Raw genomic sequence first — 24,274 nt, forward strand, 5'->3', positions numbered from 1 at the left:
CCCTGTTCTCACCCTCAGCCCGGAGACAACCCCTGGTGGTGGGGCCTCTCTGTCCCCATACCTAGTCTAGATCACCCTAGTGCACCCTAATCATCATATGAAATCCCTTTTACCCCAACGTGTTTCTCCCAGAATGGGTTCCTCAGGGGGTCCGTCAAAGAGAAGTAAAGAGGCCAAGATAACGATATTAATACAAGATAGATACAAGAAGGAGACTGGCTAATTTTGGTAAACAGCACTGGGGCCCAGATGTGTCACATGTGAACGCATTCATAGTGATGGAGCAACGTCCACCTACAACACAAATTAGGCTGTATCAGTAAACATATCACAAATAATTGTGGCTCTAAAACTTCCTTGATAATTACGCCACAATAGTTAACTTACATGTCCCAATGGTGTGGCCAGAGTTCCCGGGTGCATGATGCTTTAGACAGCTGCAAGGGCTGACGCTGACTTTAAATACCGGTGCGTAGTGAGGCTTCTGGTCGCCTGAAAAGGTATTTCTGGCTGGTGGAACGCATCACCGTGCTGGGCCGCCCACTTCAGGGCCTGTGAAACGCAAACGTTCCTTTCATGCCGGTGGAGTGCAGTGCTGCAAATATTGGAGCGCAGCCGCTGCCTCCGAAGTGACAGGGGGGAGGAGACACAAAGAAGGAGGCCACAAGGTATGGGAGCAGGCGCAGATGCAGTTACGTCCATTATAGCATCATTAACCCTAAAGTTGCTAATCCAAAGTAGAGGTCAAAGTGCCCTAAAACTGGGCTATATGCGGATAGACCGTACATCATAAGAGCCACCTATACAATAGGTGCCCCCGCTTTAAACATAATTACACATCCTAGACCAAAATATATAAATGGTGTTAAATAATGACAACTTTTTATAAGAAGAACTGGACGACTCCCCCACCAGAGTTCGTAATTATTTACAAGAGCCCTAAAGTCAGTGTCACTGGGCATGGGTACCCGCAGCCTTTGTCCCCCCCCTTTTTCTCAGAATGCACCTAACAAATACAATGCCCTGAGCAGATACATAAGGATCCCCCAGAGAAATTAGTTGTCCTACCAGGATTCATGAGTGCCTAAGTAGTATTATAAATTATTCGGATGCTTCTTGCATCACTGGCCAGTATAGGGTTACACATCCACTGAAAGCTGAAGCATAAATTCTGGGAAAAGAACTACTGGAAAATACATAGATGCTAAATAAAACAAACAAAAGTCAGTCTTTCATTTAACCCCAACGGGGACTGTGATCTGGACCTATAGATCCATTCGGATTCTTTCTGAAGGATTTTTTTATCCTAGTCCCCTTTTCGTGGTGATAGGCAAACTACTTCCAAAATACTTTGGAAGTAGTTCCCCCATCACCACGAAAAGGGTACTGGGATAAAAAAAAATCCTTCAGAAAGAATCCGAATAAATCTATAGGTTCAGATCACAGTCCCCGTTGGGGTTAAATGAAAGACTGACTTTTGGTTGTTTGTTTTATTTAGCATTTATGTATTTTGTGGTAGATCTTTTCCCAGAATTTATGCTTTAGCTTTCAGTGGATGTGTAACCCTATACTGGACAGTGATGCAAGAAGCATCCAAATCATTTATAATACTACTTAGGCACTCATGAATCCTTATGTATCTGCTCAGGGCACCGTATTTGTTAGGTGCATTCTGAGAAAAGGGGCGCACACAAAGGCTGCGGGTACCCATGCCCATTGACACTGACTTTAGGGCCCTTGTAAATAATTACGAACTCTGGGGGGGGAGTCGTCCAGTTCTTCTTATAAAAAGTTGGGGGCACCTATTGTATAGGGGGCTCTAATGATGTAGGGTCTATCCACATATAGCCCAGTTTTTAAGGCACTATGACCTCTACTTTGGATTAGCAACTTTAGGGTTAATGATGTGATAATGGACGAAACTGCATCTGCACTTGCTCCCATACCTTGTGGCCTCCTTCTTTGTGTCTCCTCCCCCTTCTTTGCTCCATCTCTATGAATGCGTTCACATGTGACACATCTAGGCCCCAGTGCTGTTTACCAAGATTAGCCAGTCTCCTTCTTATATCTATTTTGTATTAATATCATTATCTTGGCCTCTTAACTTCTCTTTGATGGACCCCCTGAGGAACTTATTCTCTGAGAAACGCATCGGGGTAAAAGGGATTTAATATGATGATTAGGGTGCACTAGGGTAATCTAGGCTAGGTTAGGGGGACAGAGAGGCCCCACCATCAGGGGTTATCTCTGGGCTGAGGGTGAGAACAGGGCCTCTGATAGGGATAAGTTTCCCTGGTCTCCCCTTCCCTGTAACAATAACTCTAGGTCTGGGTCCATCAGTGTATTCCCTGTATATGATTATGTGTTTATTTTTATTTTTTACAAATATTTTTCATTATGTACTTACCTACTGACTACGGTTGTGATAGCTGACAGCGAGACTTATCTGGTCTATTTTTAAATGATTCTAATAAATAGTGGTTTTAGGTTCCCTACTTTGAAGTATGTTTAGGTGATTCTATTTGCAAGATATTTTGGACCAGTTGTTATCACGATATAAATTTAATGTTTATGTTTTTTGAGTGCATTTTGGATCATAATCCCTGACAAGTAGAGCAGAGGAAGATGAGGCAGCTCTAAATAACTTGTCCTGCATGTTTTGTGTGTACTAATAGGACGGTGGCCATTTTATTTCACCTGACGACTGCTCCCAAGACAAAACAAGCCATTATAACTAATGACAGGTATTTGGAAATATATTTATAATAAAGTAATATTTAAGTATTTTCATTTCCTTAATTCCCAGTCATTTATCATGTAGAGAAAGTCAATACAAGGCACTTACTAATGTAGTCTGATTGTCCATATTGCCTGCTTTGCTGGCTTGGTTCACTTTTCTATCTCATTATACACTGCTCATTTCCAGGGGTTATGGCCACCGCTGCAATCCAGCAGTGGTGGCTGTGCTTGCAAACTATAGGAAAAGACACTGGGCTCTCTAATGCCCAGGACTATGGAAATGCGAATAGGCTATGGCTTTTTCTTATAGTATGCAAGCACAACTACCTCTGCTGGGTTGCAGGGTGTATATCACCATTGTATAATATACACACAGAGGTTAATAATTAATCGAATCACCACAGCTACAATAACTCTCTCAATTAAAGTGTAAATTTTACTAAACTCATTAAAAACGGAAAAAATAAAAAATACAGAGTGAACGATACATCAAATACTGTATATAGAATAATATGCTCCAAGCAGGTCTAGAGGAAACATTTAAACCATAACAGGTGGGGCCACTGTACTCAATCATACATGGTCCATCATACTCACGAACAGTTGAAACAGTGGGGATCATCTCTCGGTTGCGGGTGGTGCTATTGAAGAATGAATGCACAGATAATAATTCCAAAAGAGGGACACTATTCCTGTCCTTGCAATGCCCCTAGCTCTATCCCAGCCTAAAGGCAGAGCACCTGCCCCAAAAAGGGCGCCCCCACCTCTCAGTCGCTAAACCCTCACCTGCTCCTTCAGTATCCCTACTCATCTTCTTCGGTTCATCAGGGGACTAGAAAGACAGCTATGTGTTGCAAATTGATAAAAAAGGAAGATAAATAGATCAAGGATGGATGCTGTTCTGGATATGGAAGCGCTTTTAACTTCATATCTCAAGCTCCTAAATACACCTCCTGCCTTATTGGTCACACCCACTTCCTGCATGGTGGTCGTAAGCCCTGATAACGGTCAGTGTATAATGTGATGGAAAAATTAATCAACACAGCCAAGGATGCAATATGGACAATCGCAATACATTAGTAAGTGCCTTGTATTAACTTTCTATACATGATAAATGCCATTTGCTGAAGTGAGAAAACCCCTTTAAGGCCATTTCAGGACTGATCATTAATGGATTACATATGTAAACCAATTTTACTAGTACAAGTACATAATTGCATAAAAATGAGCCTCCTACTGCCACCCCCCATCACACTACACAAACCTTGGTTGTCCTTTTAAATAGACATATTTTTCCCCTTAACAAACGCTGATTAACATTATAAAATGCCAATCAACACTTGTTCAACTCAATTTACATGGAGAAATCAACACTGTACGTAATCGAATGATCATTAATGTGATCATTCGGGCATATACAATTGCATTGTTGTTGGAAGCATGTTGCTGACAACCGATGCAGCATAAAAGATCGTTTGCTTGTTTGGCAGTTGATCGGCAGAATGTTTACACAGGACAATGACCAGGTGAGCAAACATTTGTAGGAACACTCATTCACAATCATCGGCTCATGTAAGTCTTGTTATCATACCTTCCTATTCCTATACCTAGACTCCAACCAAGTGCCTCAATATGTATCCTCAGAGCCGCATTAAGGTCGGTGGAGGTCTCTGGGTGAAAAATCTGATGGAGGCCCAACTGTACCACAGTTGCTATCTGTCCATCTTATTGAACATGTTATATTTCTTTCTTTATATTACTTAGGCCTCTTTCCCAAAAGTGTGTTCAGCATTTCCCGGGCTGAAAACTGCTCGAACTGACAGCATAATAATAATCTATGATGCTGTGAGTTCCTAGCTGACTGCAGTTCTACAGAACTGTGCTCACGGCACCCCTATTCTTTAGCCGGCTTTTACACAGTGTTTGGTCAGTGTTTGATCAGTGATTTCCATCAGTGATTGAGAGCCAAAACCAAAAATAAGGTATAATGGAAAGATTTTAACCTGTTCTGCTCACAATCACTGATAAAAATCGCTGACTTTGTGAAAGCAGCTTTAGAAAGGTGTTGGTCCCAGAGGTGAAACCTGCAATATCGGACATTTATCCAATGGGATATCTTGTGGATATGAAGATGAGAGTACTCATTTAAACTTCAGCATAGGGAGGGAAATACATTGACATCTTCACATAACATCATACCTCCTAACTTTTAAAGAACAAACAGATGTAGAAAACATTGGGTAAATGTTCAATGTGCCTGAGTGATTTTTTAGCTATTTAAGCCATACATCTAAATCCACCCCCAAAGGGTTATCAGGATTTTGGGAAAACTACAACTTCCCACATGTAACAAAGGGCTGCTGCTTTTAGGGCATGCAATGAGTTGTAGATTCCTAAAAGATGCAGTGGACCTCCTGGGAGAGCGCCTGAACTTCAGGAATGTCCTGCTATATCTAAGACAGTCAGGAGATATGCCATATAAACTCATTATTATTAATGAACTCAAAATGGTGGCCATATTTTCTGTAGATAAAAAAAATACCACTGTGGATATTACCTAAAGCAAAAAAAGAATGACAAATATTAGGAAACTGTAATTGATTAATTTAATATCTCTCTGACACAGCTTTCAAAAATGTTATTACAGGCATGGCAGTACCTTGGTATCGCACAGGCAGAGAATGAAAATGAACAGGCAGCCATTGTATCTCTACAGAGGTGAGTTGTTTTCATTCGTTTTATTAACCTTCACGGAATACATCTGACATCGCAATATGTATATGAGAAATTATCTCAAGTATTCTGTGTACTGATACCAAAGGATAAATACGTTTTAGTGCCGTCTCCTTTATAAATGATTTTTCTGTAATTTGGTCATTTCAACTTTCATTTAAAACATTTTATAAATTAGCATCTAATAGACTGTATTATGTTCTAGGTGCTTACAGCTTCAACCAAATAATTTAAAAGCACTAATGGCCTTAGCTGTCAGCTACACTAACATAGGACACCAAAACAAAGCATACGAAGCTCTGAAGACCTGGATGAATCAAAATCCCAGATATAAGCACCTATTGAAGGGTAAATCAGAATCCCCGAAACTGACAAGGAAGATGTCAAAATCTTTGTGGGACAGGTGAGTGCAGTTTGTGATAAGATATGCTGTTATTTAATGGATAACTGTTGTTTTTTTTTTTTTTTTGGAGTATTGGATTGTGGTAATTAATATCACCTTGGTGGCCCTATTTCAACTTTTCACTGTGTATTCAATTACCCCTTAATTCCACAGTTTTGTTCTGTACTGCCTATTTTACCTGTGCTTAAAATCAGGTTGCTAGGCATGGTCCGTCTATGTGTTGAAGGACGGAGGACGCAGAAGCACGCAGCCTGCAGGCTCACATTACAGACAGCCAGGGACTGTAAGTAAATGATTAAAGCCAGGTCCTCCCCAGCAGCTAATAACAGTGCCTGGGCTGTGTGCACTTCTCCCTGTCCCTGCGCTTGGCAGACGCTCCCTCACTCAGCAGAGCTGGAGAATGCAGAGTTGAAGCAGCGCAGACCAGGAAAGGGAGATCTGCCATCTGCTCAGTGTATAAATGAAAGCAACATGTGGTAAGAGGACCCCTTTGTGCTGCAGGAGATTAACCCTTTAGTGGGGAGGGCTCTTGTTACTGACACTTTTGGGGGCTATTGTTACTGGCTAGTGCATGTGAGGAGCTCAATGCATTGAGGGTAGTAAGGGCAGGCGGCGGGATTAGCCTCAGGGTGAGGGCAGTGGCGGCCATCTTAACTGAATAGTGAAATTGCAGTTTTATGCAAACTGGTTGCTAAGGGCTGAATCTTATTAAATATGGGGTAAGTCAGTCTAATAGTAACTGATTCTGGAATATCATGTTATTAGTAACTACATATCTGTCTAAATGTGACAGTTATCCTTTAAAGAGGTTTTCAAAAACTTTTTAACTGATAACTTATCCTCTGAATAGGTCATCAGTATCTGATTGGTGGTGTCCAATACCCAGGATCCCCGACAATCAACTGTTTGAGAAGGCACCAACACTCCTGTGAGTGCCACGATCTCCTGCCAGCTTACCGAGCACAGTGTTGTACAGCGGCTGTGCTTGGTATCACGGTTCACCCCTATTCACTTCAATGAGGGTGAGCTGCGTCTAAGCCATGTGACTGATGGACTTGATGCCACAGGTCTAGAGGCGACTGTTACTTCTCAAACAGCTGATCAGTGGAGCTCCCGGGTGTTGCACCCCCACAGATCCCATCCAAAGGATAAATCAACATTTAAAAGGTCTTCGAAAAACCCCTTTAAAATAAGTACAAGATAAGTCAAAGAATGTATAAAGTTACTCAGCTATTTATCTATAATATATATATACACACAAATTGTGTCTTCTTGCGGACATCATCAATCTGTAGCACTGAGATGTTTGATTCCTATGGGAGGAATTTATCATGAGGTTACCATTTGTATATCCGTTTTTCTTGAGTTTGTGTTGTTGTACTTCGCTTTAAATTTATCAAACACTACAAAATATTTATTCAATTTAGTACATCTTTACACTTTTGTCTAGAAATGTTACACCAGGTTGCCTCTACCACAGCCTACTGGAGTGAGTTGGTAACTTTTAAAAAAAAGTCACCGTGATAATTCTAGAGTGAAACTAATTAATACACTACGTGCAGAATTATTAGGCAAATTAGTATTTTGACCACATCATCCTCTTTATGCATGTTGTCTTACTCCAAGCTGTATAGGCTCGAAAGCCTACTACCGATTAAGCATATTAGGTGATGTGCATCTCTGTAATGAGAAGGGGTGTGGTCTAATGACATCAACACCCTATATCAGGTGTGCATAATTATTAGGCAACTTCCTTTCCTTTGGCAAAATGGGTCAAAAGAAGGACTTGACAGGCTCAGAAAAGTCAAAAATAGTGAGATATCTTGCAGAGGGATGCAGCACTCTCTTAAAATTGCAAAGCTTCTGAAGCGTGATCATCGAACAATCAAGCGTTTCATTCAAAATAGTCAACAGGGTCGCAAGAAGCGTGTGGAAAAACCAAGGCGCAAAATAACTGCCCATGAACTGAGAAAAGTCAAGCGTGCAGCTGCCAAGATGCCACTTGCCACCAGTTTGGCCATATTTCAGAGCTGCAACATCACTGGAGTGCCCAAAAGCACAAGGTGTGCAATACTCAGAGACATGGCCAAGGTAAGAAAGGCTGAAAGACGACCACCACTGAACAAGACACACAAGCTGAAACGTCAAGACTGGGCCAAGAAATATCTCAAGACTGATTTTTCTAAGGTTTTATGGACTGATGAAATGAGAGTGAGTCTTGATGGGCCTGATGGCTGGATTGGTAAAGGGCAGAGAGCTCCAGTCCAACTCAGACGCCAGCAAGGTGGAGGTGGAGTACTGGTTTGGGCTGGTATCATCAAAGATGAGCTTGTGTGGCCTTTTTAAGGTGAGGATGGAGTCAAGCTCAACTCCCAGTCCTACTGCCAGTTTCTGGAAGACACCTTCTTCAAGCAGTGGTACAGGAAGAAGTCTGCAAGGTAAGAAAAACATGATTTTCATGCAGGACAATGCTCCATCACACGCTTCCAAGTACTCCACAACGTGGCTGGCAAGAAAGGGTATAAAAGAAGAAAATCTAATGACATGGCCTCCTTGTTCACCTGATCTGAACCCCATTGAGAACCTGTGGTCCATCATCAAATGTGAGATTTACAAGGAGGGAAAACAGTACACCTCTCTGAACAGTGTCTGGGAGGCTGTGGTTGCTGCTGCACACAATGTTGATGGTGAACAGATCAAAACACTGACAGAATCCATGGATGGCAGGCTTTTGAGTGTCCTTGTAAAGAAAGGTGGCTGTATTGGTCACTGATTTGTTTTTGTTTTGTTTTTGAATGTCAGAAATGTATATTTGTGAATGTTGAGATGTTATATTGGTTTCACTGGTAAAAATAAATAATTGAAATGGGTATATATTTGGTTTTTGTTAAGTTGCCTAATAATTATGCACAGTAATAGTCACCTGCACACACTGATATCCCCCTAAAATAGCTAAAACTAAAAACAAACTAAAAACTACTTCCAAAAATATTCAGCTTTGATATTAATGAGTTTTTTGGGTTCATTGAGAACATGGTTGTTGTTCAATAATAAAATTAATCCTCAAAAATACAACTTGCCTAATAATTCTGCACTCCCTGTATAGCTAACAATGCACACCTTTCAATACTGAAGTGAGTGATGTAAAAATGGAAAAAGTCACACTTTTTTTTCCGCAAGCACAAAAAGTTGCAAAGCCCATATTTTGGGACTTTTTAAAGCCATAATTCTGGAGTGCATGGCATGATAAATTCCCCCCTATGAGTGTGACATTGGTGCATATTAAGAATAAAAGGCTTTTCCACTTTTGCTGTGTTGATGACCTATCTTCACTTGAATACTGTAGGAGGGAGCCATCCCATTGAAGTGAATGGGACGGTGGAGCTGTAATTACACCTGTTTGGTGCTGCCATGTCGACAGTGAGCAGGTTAAAAGAGAAGATAACACAGCGCTCATATGAGCACTGTGTCCTTTTCAAACACCTGATCAACAGGGGTGTCGGGCGTCGTGCCCCTGCCAATCTTATATTGATGACCTATCCTGGGTATAGGTCATCAATATAGCAAAACCGGAAATCGACTTTAACTGTAGTCACTCCAGAACTTTAATTTGTATCTTTACTGCTGCCTTAAAGATGGAATTGTTTTCACAATTTAATTTGCACTAGCTCTGGGAGCCTATTGAAGAATGCTTTCCTTCCAGAGGTTGCTTCTCCTTAATCAGGAGGGTCAGTAACTGGAATTAATTTGTATTGACAGCAGATTCTATAAGTATTAGAAAACATGTTCACCAAGATACAAACCTGAAAGCATGCTGCATGAATGCTTGAAACCACTGCACTACAGCAGAGACTGCATTCATCATGTAGCTAGCAGATTGAAGATTATGTCTGACAATGAAGTTAGTGCTGTCTACCTCATAGGACCACCTGTACAGGACCAAATGTTTAGTCTGCCCTTACAAAATACAGAGAATGCAAAATATATACAACACATGCTGTCTGCATTTACTGGTACTACTTCTTTACCGTCTACTTCTCATCCACCTGCATAGCTACTACTCTTCCTATTGTACAGTATGGCGTGGAAGCCTGTTTTTCCACTCTTCACTCTGCAATAGACCTATCAGTATCTCATTACCCTCCACATACCAATCATAATAAGAAGATATTCATATTCACTGTAGGTGGTAAGATGAGATTGACAGATCTATCTAGTGTCAGTCTTGAACGCTACAGTACTTCATAATTCCCTCTATAAAGATAACTACAATGAAATACAAACAATTTATCCAATAAAGATCATTATAAACTGAAGTAGGATTAGAAATTCCTAAACACTATAAGAAAAGTGCTATTGCGACAAGTGTAGCCTATCATGGTCCATTTAACTAAAGTGGAATCATTATGAGCTATTAATAAATTAGACAATAAGTTTTGAAATATCCGATCAATAATCCAATTGTTCAATATGAAAACATATAAGGCTACAGCATGATTGAATAAAGGGGCATAGCTATAGGGGGTGCAGAGGTAGCAATCGCTACTGGGCCCAGGAGCCTTATGGGGCCCAAAGACGCTTGTGCCACATAAGAAGACCCCGGTATTATAGAAAGTTCATGCTGGTCAAGTTACACCCCTGGCTGGAGGGAAGAGGTTAGTTCAAGAATTTGGCATGGCGGGTAGAGTGGGTTGCCGGTTCAAATTTTGCCTCAGACACAACAAAGGCTATGTGCTTCCCTGCCCCAGCCACAAAGAACTGAGTGAAGGGTGGCCCAAGCTGAACTCTTGCACCAGGGCCCATGAGCCTTTAGCTACGCCCCTGATTGTAAATAAAATGAAGCCGTATGGTTCGTCTGGAATTATAACAGCATTTGTATTTTTTGCTGATTAAAATTGCATACATTATAATACCATAGGTTTTCATAATATTCCTTGGCCAATAGGATACAATGGGGGGGGTTTATCATTCGCCCATCCCAGTTTTCTGGCGTACAAACCCCAGGGCCAGTGGGCCTGGCTCATTTATTTTCTTTCACCACAGTTTTCTGGTGTAAAAGAAAAGTGCAATCTACGCCAGATCAAACTCCTGTAGATTTCAGTGTAGGTGCACAGACAGTGAGACGCATCTTCAGTCATTGCAGGGGATATAGACTGATGTAAAACACTGATCCATGATACATTTCCCCCACTGTATTTATTTCCTTTTGTCCGACTGTACCATGTGTTTCCACTGAGCCAAAGTTGTAAATTATACCTGGCACTTTTTTGGCACCTGTCCTGATCTGAGGAAGCTCCCAGCGAGCCAAGCTTGTACCCGGAGACTACACTGTAGACTACTGAGTGGTCCAAGAGAATCTTCACTACAGTGCTCCCAGTTCACCCATTAAGGGGTACCATATCCCCAGTGGAAAACAAACAACCTGGTAACAAAACTGAATAAAGGCAAGTAGAGTAAGATAGAGCCAGTACCATACAGTGGGAAATGAGAGTACAGAAGAACTGAAATCCTTTCACAAATCACACTAAAGTAAACTGCTGTCCTGTGACAATCTGTCAGGCTCGTGTGTGGGAGGAAAACACCACACTGAGCATAGGAGGGAAAGGGAATACCGGAATAAGGCCTGGAAACTAGGGAAGGAAGATGGACACCTCCTAGAGAAATCCCTAACTCCAGTCCTGACAGCCTACCAGTATGAACAGGCCCCAAAGTAATGGTTATGGAACAAAAAAGTAAAGTGGAAGACCCCAAAAAATGTCATCAGCACTGAGCCGGAGGATCCAATTGGCTGTCCGTCAAGACACTGGACGATCCTCGATCCAAATTAAGGCCCTTACTGGTGCTGACTGCAGCCCCATAACCATCAGACGGCATCTGAGACTGAAGGGCTTCAAAAACAAAAAACGTCTTCAATGACCTCGTCTCCTTGAACGCCACAGAACTGCTTGTTCGGACTTTGCAAGAGAGCACCAAACATGGGACATTCAAAGGTGGAAGAAAGTTTTATTCTCTGATGAGAAAAAATTTACCTTGATGGTCCTGATGGTTTCCAACGTTACTGGCATGACAAGCAGATCCCACCTGAGATGTTTTCTACACGCCACAGTGGAGGGGGCGCCATAATGGTCTGGGGTGCTTTTTCCTTCAGTGGAGCTTTAGGAAGTGCAGGGGCGTCAAACGGCCGCTGGCTATGTCCAGATGTTGCAGAGAGCATTCCTCATGACTGAGGGCCCTCGTCTGTGTGGTAACGACTGGGTTTTTCAACAGGACAATGCTACAGTACACAATGCCCGCAGGACAAGGGACTTCTTCCAGGAGAATAACATCATTCGTTTGGCCTATCCTGCGTGTTCCCCTGATCTAAATCCAATTAAGAACCTTTGGGGAAGAATGGCAAGGGGAGTTTACAAAAATGGACAACAGTTCCAGACAGTAGATGGCCTTTGTGCGGCTGTCTTCACCAGTTGGAGAAATGTTCCCACTCACCTCATGGAAACGCTTGCATCAAGCATGCCAAAACGAAGTGATAAACAATAACGGCGGAGCTACTCATTACGGAGTTCATGTTTGGAAGTTGGATTTCTGTTTTGGGGGGGGGGGTTCATTTTTTGTTTTTTTTGGGAGGTGTGGTCCTAAACTTTTGATCAGCTGAAGAACAGCCTGTTTCAGTTTATTCGTTTTTTTCATTATTATTGAATGCTCAAAAAATGTTTTGTCTAACTCCCATTTGTTCTTGTTGCATATTGAAGCTCTACTTGGAACCTTATTAAGATCCAGTCATGCAAAATATGATTTTTTGCCATTTTTCAAGTGGTCTTAAACTTTTGATCAGGACTGTATATATATATATATATATATATATATATATATAAATATATATACATATATATATATATATATATATATATATATATAAACAAAATAGAAAAGGGAAAGTAAACACTTATGTTCAATGAAGCTTTGATAGCACCAGGAACTCAGCCAAGAGCCAAACACAAGCTAACCACAAGTCCAACAGAAGCTATAAACCGCATAGCATAGTGGGAGAAACAACAATAAATAGAGAATGTAAAATGACCACAGTAGCCACAGCTGGGGAAAGAACCACGTGTTGCCAGTCTCACAGATCTTCTGCCTCCTGTCGCGGGAACATCCGTGCCACAATCATTTTGCAAAAGTGTTGTGGAAAATTGAGGTCTGAGTAACTATGGACATCACAGAAGCACAACAGAGAATATGGCGCTAAACTATTATACACACACTGAACTGAAATATTTGTAGGTGGAAACAGGTGCATATTACCAGCTAGGAATTCTATATTTTTATATCAAATATATATGACAATTTTATTTTAGTGCCATTTTTCGTAAATCTTTCATAATATAAATGGAAATAACTACAGTATTTATTACAAACCAGGTTTTCTAAAAGAGATTACCAATGTAAGGAAATCTGTCACCAATGACTTCCCTTTTAAACTGATTTCATAGATACATAGCAGTGGATCACCTGATTTCTCTGTTATCTGATGCTCTGTTCCTGAGTTATGATTTTTTTAAAATATGCAAACTAGGCATTTAGTTCAATGAAGGCATTACCATCGCTCTTGTTGTACCCAAGCTTCGCTCCTTTCTGTGGCCAGCCCTCTCTCTGTGCTTTACCACTGCCTGGCCCTGTCAATCAAAGCAGCCAGGGAGGAGCTGGCCACAGAAATAAGTGGAACTTGGACACAATGATCAATGGTCACGTCCTCATTGCACCAAAGGCCTAATTTGCATATTAAGAAAAAGTATCATAACTCAGGATCAACAAAAGATATTTTATTCAGGTGAATTATAGCTATGGGTTTATGCAAACAGTTTGATATGGAGGTCGCTGGAGACAGAGTCTCTTTAATGGACCCTAATATTTATGTTTCAGTTCTTCTCTGGAAGAGGTGAAGGAATTATACCTAGAAGCAGCACATCAGAATGGTGATCTGATAGATCCTGACTTGCAAACGGGACTGGGAGTCTTATTCAACCTTAGTGGAGAGTTTGATAGAGCTGTGGATGCTTTCAACTCTGCCTTAATGGTCCGGCCAGATGTAAGTTGTTTTTAAGAATAAAATAAAAATATCTTATGCCATTAATGACATTATATTTTCTACTTGTAAATTACTGCCTATAGTATTTATTAAAATGTATATACAGTTTTAAGAAAGATCTTTCATGTCCATGGTCATCTGCTGTCCCCTGCACTTGTCCACAATACAAATGTCACCTTAAAAAAAGAAAAATGGTGCATTCAAAAAAGTCAGAGTCACAAATGTCTCATAGACATATCATACAATAACACTATTTGGAGCTTGGCAAACACCTTAGGCCTCTTTCACACTTGCGTTGTCCGGATCCGGCGTGTACTCCACTTGCCGGAATTACACGCCGAATCCGGAAAAACGCAAGTGTACTGAAAGCATTTGAAGACGGATCCGTCTTCAAAATGCTTTCAGTGTTACTATGGCAGCCAGGACGCTATTAAAGTCCTGGTTGCCATAGTAGTAGTGGGGAGCGGTATACTTACAGTCCGCGCGGCTCCCGGGGCGCTCCAGAATGACGTCAGAGCGCCCCATGCGCATGGATGACGTACCATACGATCACGTGATCCATGCGCTTGGGGCGCCCTGACGTCACTCTGGAGAGCCCCTGGAGCTGCACGGACGGTAAGCATGCTGCTCCCCCACTCCCCGCTACACTTTACCATGGCTGCCAGGACTTTAGCGTCCCGGCAGCCATGGTAACCACTCTAAAAAAGCTAAACGTCGAGTCCGGCAATGCGCCGAAACGACATTTAGCTTAAGGCCGGATCCAGATCAATGCCTTTCAATGGGCATTAATTCTGGATCCGGCCTTGCGGCAAGTCTTCAGGATTTTTGGCTGGAGCAAAAAGCGCAGCATGCTGCGGTATTTTCTCCGGCCAAAAAACGTTCCATTCCGGAACTGAAGACATCCTGATGCATCCTGAATGGATTTCACTCCATTCAGAATGCATTAGGATAATCCTGATCAGGATTCTTCCGGCATAGAGCCCCGACGACGGAACTCTATGCCGGAAGACAATAACGCAGGTGTGAAGAGCCCTTAGTTAATGGCTGGAAGCACGATTTGGCAGTATGGAACACAATGAATGTGGTGTTCAGGAGAACCGTAAACCCAGGAAGATCTGGTGCTGACATTTTTGTTTTTTTTAACTATGGTTGCATCCACCTTGCTAGAGAGGGCTTTGGTCTAACTCTAAAAGCGTTATCTTGGCAGTCCCTTGGTATTTAGCCTTTAATTCTAGTGTTGGGCGAGCATGCTCAGCCAAACACTAGCTCGCCTCAAGCGTCGCTATGCTCGGCCGAATATCGCCGAGCATGATGCTTGAGTCAGTGTATTTAAATCTAATTTAGCCTCTATTTCTAAATAGTTTCTGGCAGGATTCGAACTCACAACCTTCTACATTACAGCCCAGAATGTTAACCACTACACTATAGAGCTGCATGGCCAGTTACCAAAAAATAAAAACATATGAGACTTCTGCTGTATAGGAGTACTTACTAGTAGTAAGTATTCCTATACAGCAAAAGTCAATTTTATTTTTTTAATTTTTTTTAAGTAACTGGCCATGCATCTCTATAGTATAGTGGGCTGTAATGTAGAAGGTTGTGAGTTTGAATCCCGTCAGAAACTTTTCAGAAATAGAGGCTAAATTAGATTTAAATACACTGGGTGTCCCCAAGCACTGACTCCATATATGGACATAGCTATATATGGAGTCAGAGCAGGGACTCCTAAGCCAAACTAGAGTCCCGACACCCTCCCCTCTTCAGAGCAGGGGGTGCCTGGTTTAATGCTCGGGTTCTCCCACTGACTTTCATTGTGCTCGGGTGCTCTGTAGAGCATCCGAGCATCGGGAAGTGTTCTACTCGAGCACACGAGCACTTTGGTGCACTACCAACACTATTTAATTCCTATACAGGGATCTGGTCTTCACTGCAGGGGAGCCACTAGGCCTCTACCTCTTAAAATAGTCCCAGTGCAGTGGGCAACTAACCCATGGGGTCAGAGACGCCGGTGCCACGCATCAAGGGATCAGGCAATGTTCACAGTCAATAGACAGGCCAAGGTTAGTGCCGGCAGAGTTCATACAAACAAGTGCAAGGTCAGGGCAGGTGGCAATAGACCAATTTCAGAAACAAGCTAAGTTCAGGACAGGAATCAAAGAATTAGAGTTGGTTGTCAGGCAGAAGTTTGGTACACAGGCAATCAAACAGAATAATGTACTTTCACTGGTTAACTATAGGCTTCCTCTGGGGAAGGTGCCTTATGTACCCAGGGGTGGCCAGACATACACTGGGGAAGGATTTTGATGTGCACACTCTGGCCCGTTTAAGAGGCTGGGAACGAAAATGTTTACATCCTATAGGACAAGCCTAGAGGCCTAGACAGGAAATGCAGACCACAAGCTGCATAAGACACCTGCCAGGACCACCGCTGGCTGGGAGAGGAGGGAAAGTGGACACAAAAGAGCCAGCAGGGTGATTAGCATAGAACCCTTGCGGGGCGGCGGCAGACACTGGGCATCAGTGCAAAAAAACAACAGTTTTATCATTTTATTTATTCATTTTTAGTGTCTGTGTTGAGTGTTGAAGCTTTTCTTTTGTATTGTATGTCATCTGCACTAGTAATCACAACCATGACAGCCACTGATGAACCTGGCACTGTGACATTGCATCCACAAGGCAGTGCTTTAATTGGATGGACTAAACAGAGGACCGGAAACAGACTACAGTGGTAGAAGCAATATTTATAAGACTGTATTTTCATTTTCCTTCAAAGGGCACAATAAAGAGTTTCTCAAAAGTCATCAGTAGATTGAAATGAAATCCTTAAAGAATGCAAACATATGAAACACTTTATATTATCAGATTGTGCTTCAGTTTTACCTGTTTTTTGACAGGATTATTCATTGTGGAACCGCTTAGGTGCAACATTAGCAAATGGAGATCGAAGCGAAGAAGCTGTTGAAGCCTACACAAAAGCACTGGAAATACAGCCGGGTTTCATTAGATGCAGATATAATTTAGGAATAAGCTGTATTAACCTTGGAGCTCACAGGTTAGCAATGGAACGAGTTATACAGACAACCCTATATTCAGATCCCAGTGTGATGAAGATTTCTATATTTCACTATACATTTCCCTACTTTTTCCTATATAACACCCACCTCTCATCCCAATTCTATCATTTCACCCATCATACAAATATGTTACTTCAAAGAGGATCTGTCACTAGATTTCATAATACAAACCGCCTTCATTATTAAATTTATTATTTAGAACGGATGAGTCTTTTAAAATCCATGTCAGATTGGCTGAAGAATACTTTTTGAAAGCTTTTGCATCTAATATTAAAGGATAACTGTCATATTTTCATTAAAAAATAAATTTTAGCATATGTTACTGCTGCAGCAATATTATGCATAAAGTAATCTTTAGTTTCTCCACTTACCATTGTTTTCCTTGAGTTTCCCCCTTAGTTACGGCTGTTTTGAATCCTACATTATGAGGATCTTCTCAAGAGGCCAAAACTGCATTCGCCCAGGTCACATACAAACTTGCTGGAGCCAGCAGCTCCCTGCCAGCCAATCAGATTGGATTACTGAGAGACACGCCTCCTCACTCTTAAGCCTAATGCAGGCAGTGTGAAGGACCGCCCCTCTGTCTTCCTAGCCGGAGACAGATGAGCCATAGCAATGGTCTTTTAAGGGAGCAGTGGAAAGGGACAGAGGACATTAATGAAAGCTGTTATTATGAGGTAATTACAGATCTTTTGACAATCATTGACAGACTAACTCAGGTATACATGCCTAGCTCTAATAAACTAGAAAATAAATAAAAATATGACAGTTATCCTTTGAAATCAGCTTTACATAGAGCTAGGTTCATGTTAATAGCAGGTGGAAATTTTTTTAAAAAAAGGACTATTTAGCCATTCAGACAAGGTACAAGTCAGTACACCAGCATCACGAGGTCTAATTGATCTATTTAATAATATATGCCATTTGAAATCTGGTGACACATTTTCAAAGTGTACCTTGGATGTAAAACAAAAAAAAAATAAGACAGGAGTAATTATTATTATTAAAGGGAGTCTGTCACCTCCATATGGCCATATACAGTGCTTACATGGCTCTGTAGCACACCTATACAGGATTGTAACAGTACCTCTGCCTTTGCCCGCCCTCCAAGTCTCTTGCCTCATCGATAGGTCCGGACTTGGAGGGCGGGCAAAGGCAGAGGCTGGGGAGGAGTAAAGTGAAAAGAAGGCAGAGCAGCCTGGGCACCTACACACTGAACGCCGCCCCTGGGCACTTGCGAGTGCTCATTTGCATATGAATTAAACTTAGTTTTTCCTGCTGGTGCAAGTCTAAAGAAAAGAACAAAGGTACAATTACAATCCTGTATAGGTGTGCTACATGTAAGCACTGTATATGGCCATATGGAGGTGACAGACTCTCTTTAAAGGGGTTATCCATATGTGTAGCTTAATGGATATTATGTAGAAAGATCTCTCCCTTTGTTGACCTCCCTTCTATCTTTTAGAGAAGAGAAATTATCTCTAGTGGATTTTGTATATTACATAAAAAGCCGCTAGTCATTTCCCCTGTAATAGGAAGAGATTAAATTTGGGCATGTAAATGAATAACTAAGCAGTTTTACTTGCAAACTTACACATGGATGATTTGTGAAAAATTACAAACTCCAGTCTACTTCTTTAAGAGTCGAGAGCCTCCTGAGATCTATTGTACTTTTTGTATAGCGTGTTTGAGGCTAGTTAGTGATACCAGTACAATCATCCATCAGCCAAGGCAAAAAAACTATACCATGACTAAATTTATCTTGAAATTACTGTTGATAGTATTTCTGCACATTCATGGCTATGAACACCTTCAGAAGTAATTTTCATGATGCATTTTACTCATTTTTGGCCAAAAATATTTTTCATTGGTCTTTATTAAACATTTTCAGCAGTTTTTGTGTTGCAAAATTTAATTTCAGCCTAGTTACAGAGCATCTTTGTGTTAGTTTCACATTAAGCCGTCATGTTGCTCTTCTGACAGCTATGTATGTCTTTTAGCTCTGAATTCCTAACAGCTCATAAACAATCATTTAACCCACATTCTTATCATGATAAGAATGTAGCTATAATGAGCAAATATTTTTAGAAAGTAAGAAACAGGCAATTACCATCTGTATTACATATTCATATCCAAAATTAGTAGTGGTAAAATTATACTATTTATTATATAGAAATACAAAAAAAAAATATGAAAAAAAAATATAAAAAAATGTAAAATAAAATAACTTAAGCGCATTATATAGCAAGTAATAATACTACAGATAACCTCCTTTACAAGATGCACATGCTATAAAACATACTTAACATACCAAAATAAATTTGTGTCAGTAATCGTTAATACGTTAAAAAATGGTACCTTTGCATTGCCTGTAATCACAAACCATGAAAATATTACAATTAAAATTTGTATTGAGTCCAACACAGTTAGGAAAAACTTGTAATGAGTGCTATTTCTTTGGCGACTTTGCTTGCCGTTCTCGATATAATGCTATCGCAAATTGAGCAAACCCTAAATATGGATTATGGTCAGTAGTTTGGGTCTGTGTATTCGCCAATCGCAAATTGAGCAAACAGTAAATATGGCTTATGGTTGGTAGTTTGGGTCTGTGTATTCGCCAATGTGGCGAATACTCAGACCGGAACTCCCCACCATAACCCATATTTATTGTTTGCTCAATTTGCGATAGCATTATATCGAGAACAGCAAGCAAAGTCGCCAAAGAAATAGCAAAGCAAAGGGAGAAGCATTGTACAATCCACCCCGCACCATGTGACAGACATTGAATACAAGCTCTGCCGCACAAGTCACGTGACGGACGCAGAATCACGTGGGACATCAGCTCCAGCGTGGAATTAACTGAATACAGCCATCGCACAGAAAGCTGGCATACAGTGTGACGAAACATAAAGGCAGGTGAGTGGCTCTACACCAGGTGGGACGCCCCTGGTGCAGGTTTAGAATCAGTGTCAAGTGAGTAGAGACTTGTTAACTCAACTATTATCATACAATCTGATTTTATTCACCTACTAAAAAGGAGGATTCTTTCAATAAAAAAGAGGATTTTCCCAACTCTATTATTACTATGATCCTACTACCGAACTGGTCCCACACCAATAACAAAGAGCTATACCTTTGCTAGTTATTCAATCCCATTTTTTACTCCTTTAGATATATTTTTATGGGATATAAAACTGTAAGGATTTACATCACCATCAATATTCTTATTTTTCCAACTGTACTGGACTCAATACAAGTTTTTCTTAACTGTGCTGGACTCAATACAAATTTTAATTGTAATACTTCCCGATTTTTTGCTTATTTTCATGGTTTGCGATTACAGGCAATGCAAAGATACCATTCCTAAACTTATTAACGAATACTAACACAAATTTATTTAGGTATGTTAGGTATGTTTTATAGCATGCGCATCTTGTAAAGGAGGTTATCTGTAGTATTATTACTTGCTATTTACTGCGCTTAAGTTGTTTTATTTCAAAAAAATTTATATATTTTTTTCATATTGTTTTTTGGTATTTCTATATAGTAAATAGTATAATTTTTACCACTACTAATTTTGTATATGAATATGTAATACAGATGGTGAGTGCCTGTTTCTTACTTTCTAAAAATACTTACGCTATAATCTTTAATAATTGGGTGAGTCACCAAAAACAGAGCACCTCCACCATAGTCTAAGGAGGGGTGAGCCACTATAAACAATACACAAACTGATAGCTATAATGAGTATTTATGATCTGTTAGGAATTCAGAGATAAAGGCTATACATAGCCGTCAGAAGAGCAACATGAACAGCTTAATTTGGAACTGAAACCAAGCTACTCTACAGCTATGCTGAAACTGAACCCTGTAGAACAAAAACTGCTGAACATTTTGAATAAAAGAAAAGACCAATTGAAAAAAAATATTTTTAATATTTTTAGTCCAAAAGGAGTAAAATGCAAAAAAGAAATGTCCCAGAAGGTGTTCATAGCCTTTAAGTAAAGACCACGCAGAATACTGATTATATTTAATATAATGGATATTTTAGACATATTACACAGTATATGTGATTTTAGATTTTGCATGCCTTATAATTATATGTTTGTTTTCTAGGGAGGCTGTTAGCAACTTCTTGACAGCTCTAAATCTGCAGAGAAAAAGCAAAACTCATCAGCAAGTTCAGCATCCTGTAATCTCAGGCAATATCTGGGCTGCACTCAGGATAGCGCTATCTATGATGGACCAACCCGAACTCTTTCATGCTGCCAATGTAGGAGACCTGGATGTCCTCTTAAGAGCATTTAATATAGATTGAAACTGTGTCTGGACCTCAAGAACACTTTTTACTAAGAAAGTTATGTTCACTGTATTCAGCTGGGCATGATATTCAGCACTTCCACTGGATGATAACTTGGCTTTTTTTCCCCAAAGTTTGCTGGATTATATCTGACACGAAAAAGCACAATTAACAAGAAGTTATAGATGAATCCTACTTTATGGACAATTTGAGGAAACATATATTTCTGCTAATAAATATTTACATAGAGATATTCTTTTAGTAAATGACTGGTATACAGGGGACCTATTCAATTTTTTGGCATTTATTACATAAACCTGGTCCAGTTATCGGCGGTTCTTCTCCTTCATTATTGGATGTCAATGTTTTGAAGGTGCTTTCTATATAAACTGGAATTGCAACCACCTGCCGACCATGGAAGAACTCCAGATCAGTGCATGAGGATCTACATATATTGTTCACAGCCTGTTTGATCTCTAAACATGTTAGTAGATATTATGTAGTTTTAGTATAAATGTTTTGCATAACCTTATAGAATTTCAATGTAGGGTTGCATCTTCCAAGAAATGCCACCTATACGACCCAATGCCTGTCACCTACCTACAGGAATAAAGTATGCAGAAAATGCTGTTAGATTGACGCTAGTTGCCTTTGTTAATAGATATATCAGTTGTATTGTCCGCAGGTATAGCCAACTGCCAAATTTGATATTGACTTTACTTTATCAATACAATCAGTATAATGCACTGACTGAGGCTAAACATGCCTGTTTGTGACTGTACATTTGCACTTTAGTATATGTTTTATTTATGCAATGTTTGTGCATCGAGTAGTAATGGAGAATTGAAAAGTCTGGCCAATATGGCAGATAGGACCAAATATATTATTCTTAGGTTTTTTGTAGACATTTAGGTTACCCATTGTGTGCTCTCAATTATAAAATTGTTGTAACATTGAAAATGGAAAGAAATGTGACATATATAAGTTTATAATGACTTGGGCTAGGCAGTTTATGGTTCCCCAGAAATCCATGCCGACCAAAGGTAACCTGAGATTAGCATGGCAAGCTGGAACTTGCTATCTATTACCGCTATAGAAATCAAAGGATGCCAGCTCCCAATTTCAAAACCACTTAACCACTTTGAAGAATTGGTCATAATATGATGTAATAAGCCAATTGCATTCCAATATTTTCATTATATAAGGCCTTATACAATTCATAGTTCATTTGATCACTGTCAAATAGACACATACTGTATATATGCATTAGATGATATATACATTATATGATAATTCTATGTATATTGTATTAACAAATATCTATTTTGTGAACTTTTTTTAACTTTGACCATAAAAATTAGCACTGGCAATGTTGCTTTAAATAGTGTGCATGCTATTAAAAATGGAAAGGTATTTTTACATCACAGATACAGCTAGCATTTTTCTTACACGCTATATATGTAGGTCTATTTTAGGTATGTGGACATCGATCTGCCCCCCTCTGCTGACATTTATTATTGGTTTTTTTTTGTAGACAAAATATCTCTTAAAGGCTATGGACACCATTTGGGGCTCTTTTTTATTATTGCATTCCGCTGAAAACTATTTTTTCCAGTTGGTCTTTATTAAACATTTTTAACAGTTTATCTTTTATGGCCTTCCCTTTCACTGCATCTGCAAACTGTTTCTTCTCTTCCTCTGCTGGATGTGTAGCCCTTATCTCTAGTTTCCTGAATGATCATAAACTCTCATTTAAGCAGAAATATTAACAGTTTTATCATAATTTAGCTTAGAATGTAATAATAAAATAATGCCTCCAAAGGTGTCCATAGCCTTTAAGCAGAATTTTTATGCTCCTCACTCTACCAGTCATTGCCATTTATGCCTATAGTAATGGACACCATGAAGGTTTGTAGCCAGTTCATTTAGAACCTGCCACCTAACCTTGGAGACCTCTTGTACGCGAAAAAAAAAGCTTGTCTGTAAAGTTGCTTTTTTTCAATTTTTTTTAAAGGGGAGGTTTATATTGATAAGTTACCAATGTCAGAATGGCATGGGGGTGTAATCTTGAAGAGGGAGCAGCACTCACACGAATGCGCCTCCTCTTCAAACAGCTGATTGGCGGGAGTGCTGGGAGTACGAGCCCCGCAGATCAGATATCCTGAGGATAGGTCATCAATATAAACCTGCTGCACAAAGTCCATAACTGTTAACCAAGTTAGTTTTTATATAATGTTAAAATGATGTGTGCAGTAAAAACATTTTTACATGTTACGTTTGATTCAATTGTTTTGCCCCCATTTAGTTCTAGACTTCTAAGCATAACATTTAAAAATGTTCTCTAAGAATTATTGTACAGAAGTTCTTATAAAGAACGTTCCTCAATTAATTCTAATCAGAATCCAATGTCACCCCTTTTTTGATTAGCTCCTTCCTGTGCTATGATTGCATCGTCTTAAAATAACCCGGTTTGATTGCTCCTCTAATTTTGAAGGGGTTGAGTTGTGGATAACAACTTTTTAGCTAAATATACCTATATAACCCAAATTGTCAGTCATGTATTGCTACATCTATTACTTGAATAAACACTATTACTTGAGAAAGATCAGTAACACTTCCATGAGTTCATTCTCTTTAAAGAGTTACTCCCATCATGACATTTATGACATATCTACAGGGTGTGGATTCCACCACTGGGACCCGCTCCTATCTCAGGTATGGGACCCTTTCATGTGCTGCCAAAAATGGACAGAAGGCTGCACATGCACAGTTCTTTCCATTCACTGCTATAAGACTTCCAAAAATATCCTAGTATGATTACGGGGCTATTTTCAGAAGTATCATGGCAGTGAATGGAAACAGGCCTCCTCTTGAATTATGGCAAATTTATGAATTACAAAATTAAAATCATTACTAAACTAAATGCACCAGAATTTTGG

General features: G+C 40.0%; 1 protein-coding gene across 1 annotated transcript in view; it reads left to right on the plus strand.

Moving 5' to 3' along the window:
- The window catches only part of PEX5L (peroxisomal biogenesis factor 5 like), a 113,462-nt gene extending 92,109 nt beyond the window's left edge, over window positions 1-21,353 (plus strand). Inside the window, exons 9-13 of the mRNA XM_044291059.1 lie at window positions 5,387-5,457; window positions 5,678-5,875; window positions 13,796-13,961; window positions 16,856-17,013; window positions 21,152-21,353. Coding sequence (XP_044146994.1) covers window positions 5,387-5,457; window positions 5,678-5,875; window positions 13,796-13,961; window positions 16,856-17,013; window positions 21,152-21,353 — 795 coding nt within the window. The remainder of the gene's footprint in view (window positions 1-5,386; window positions 5,458-5,677; window positions 5,876-13,795; window positions 13,962-16,855; window positions 17,014-21,151) is intronic.
- The last annotated feature ends 2,921 nt before the right edge of the window (window positions 21,354-24,274 follow it).

This window comes from Bufo gargarizans, chromosome 4 (assembly GCF_014858855.1).
Source record: "Bufo gargarizans isolate SCDJY-AF-19 chromosome 4, ASM1485885v1, whole genome shotgun sequence".
Lineage (NCBI taxonomy): Eukaryota > Metazoa > Chordata > Amphibia > Anura > Bufonidae > Bufo > Bufo gargarizans.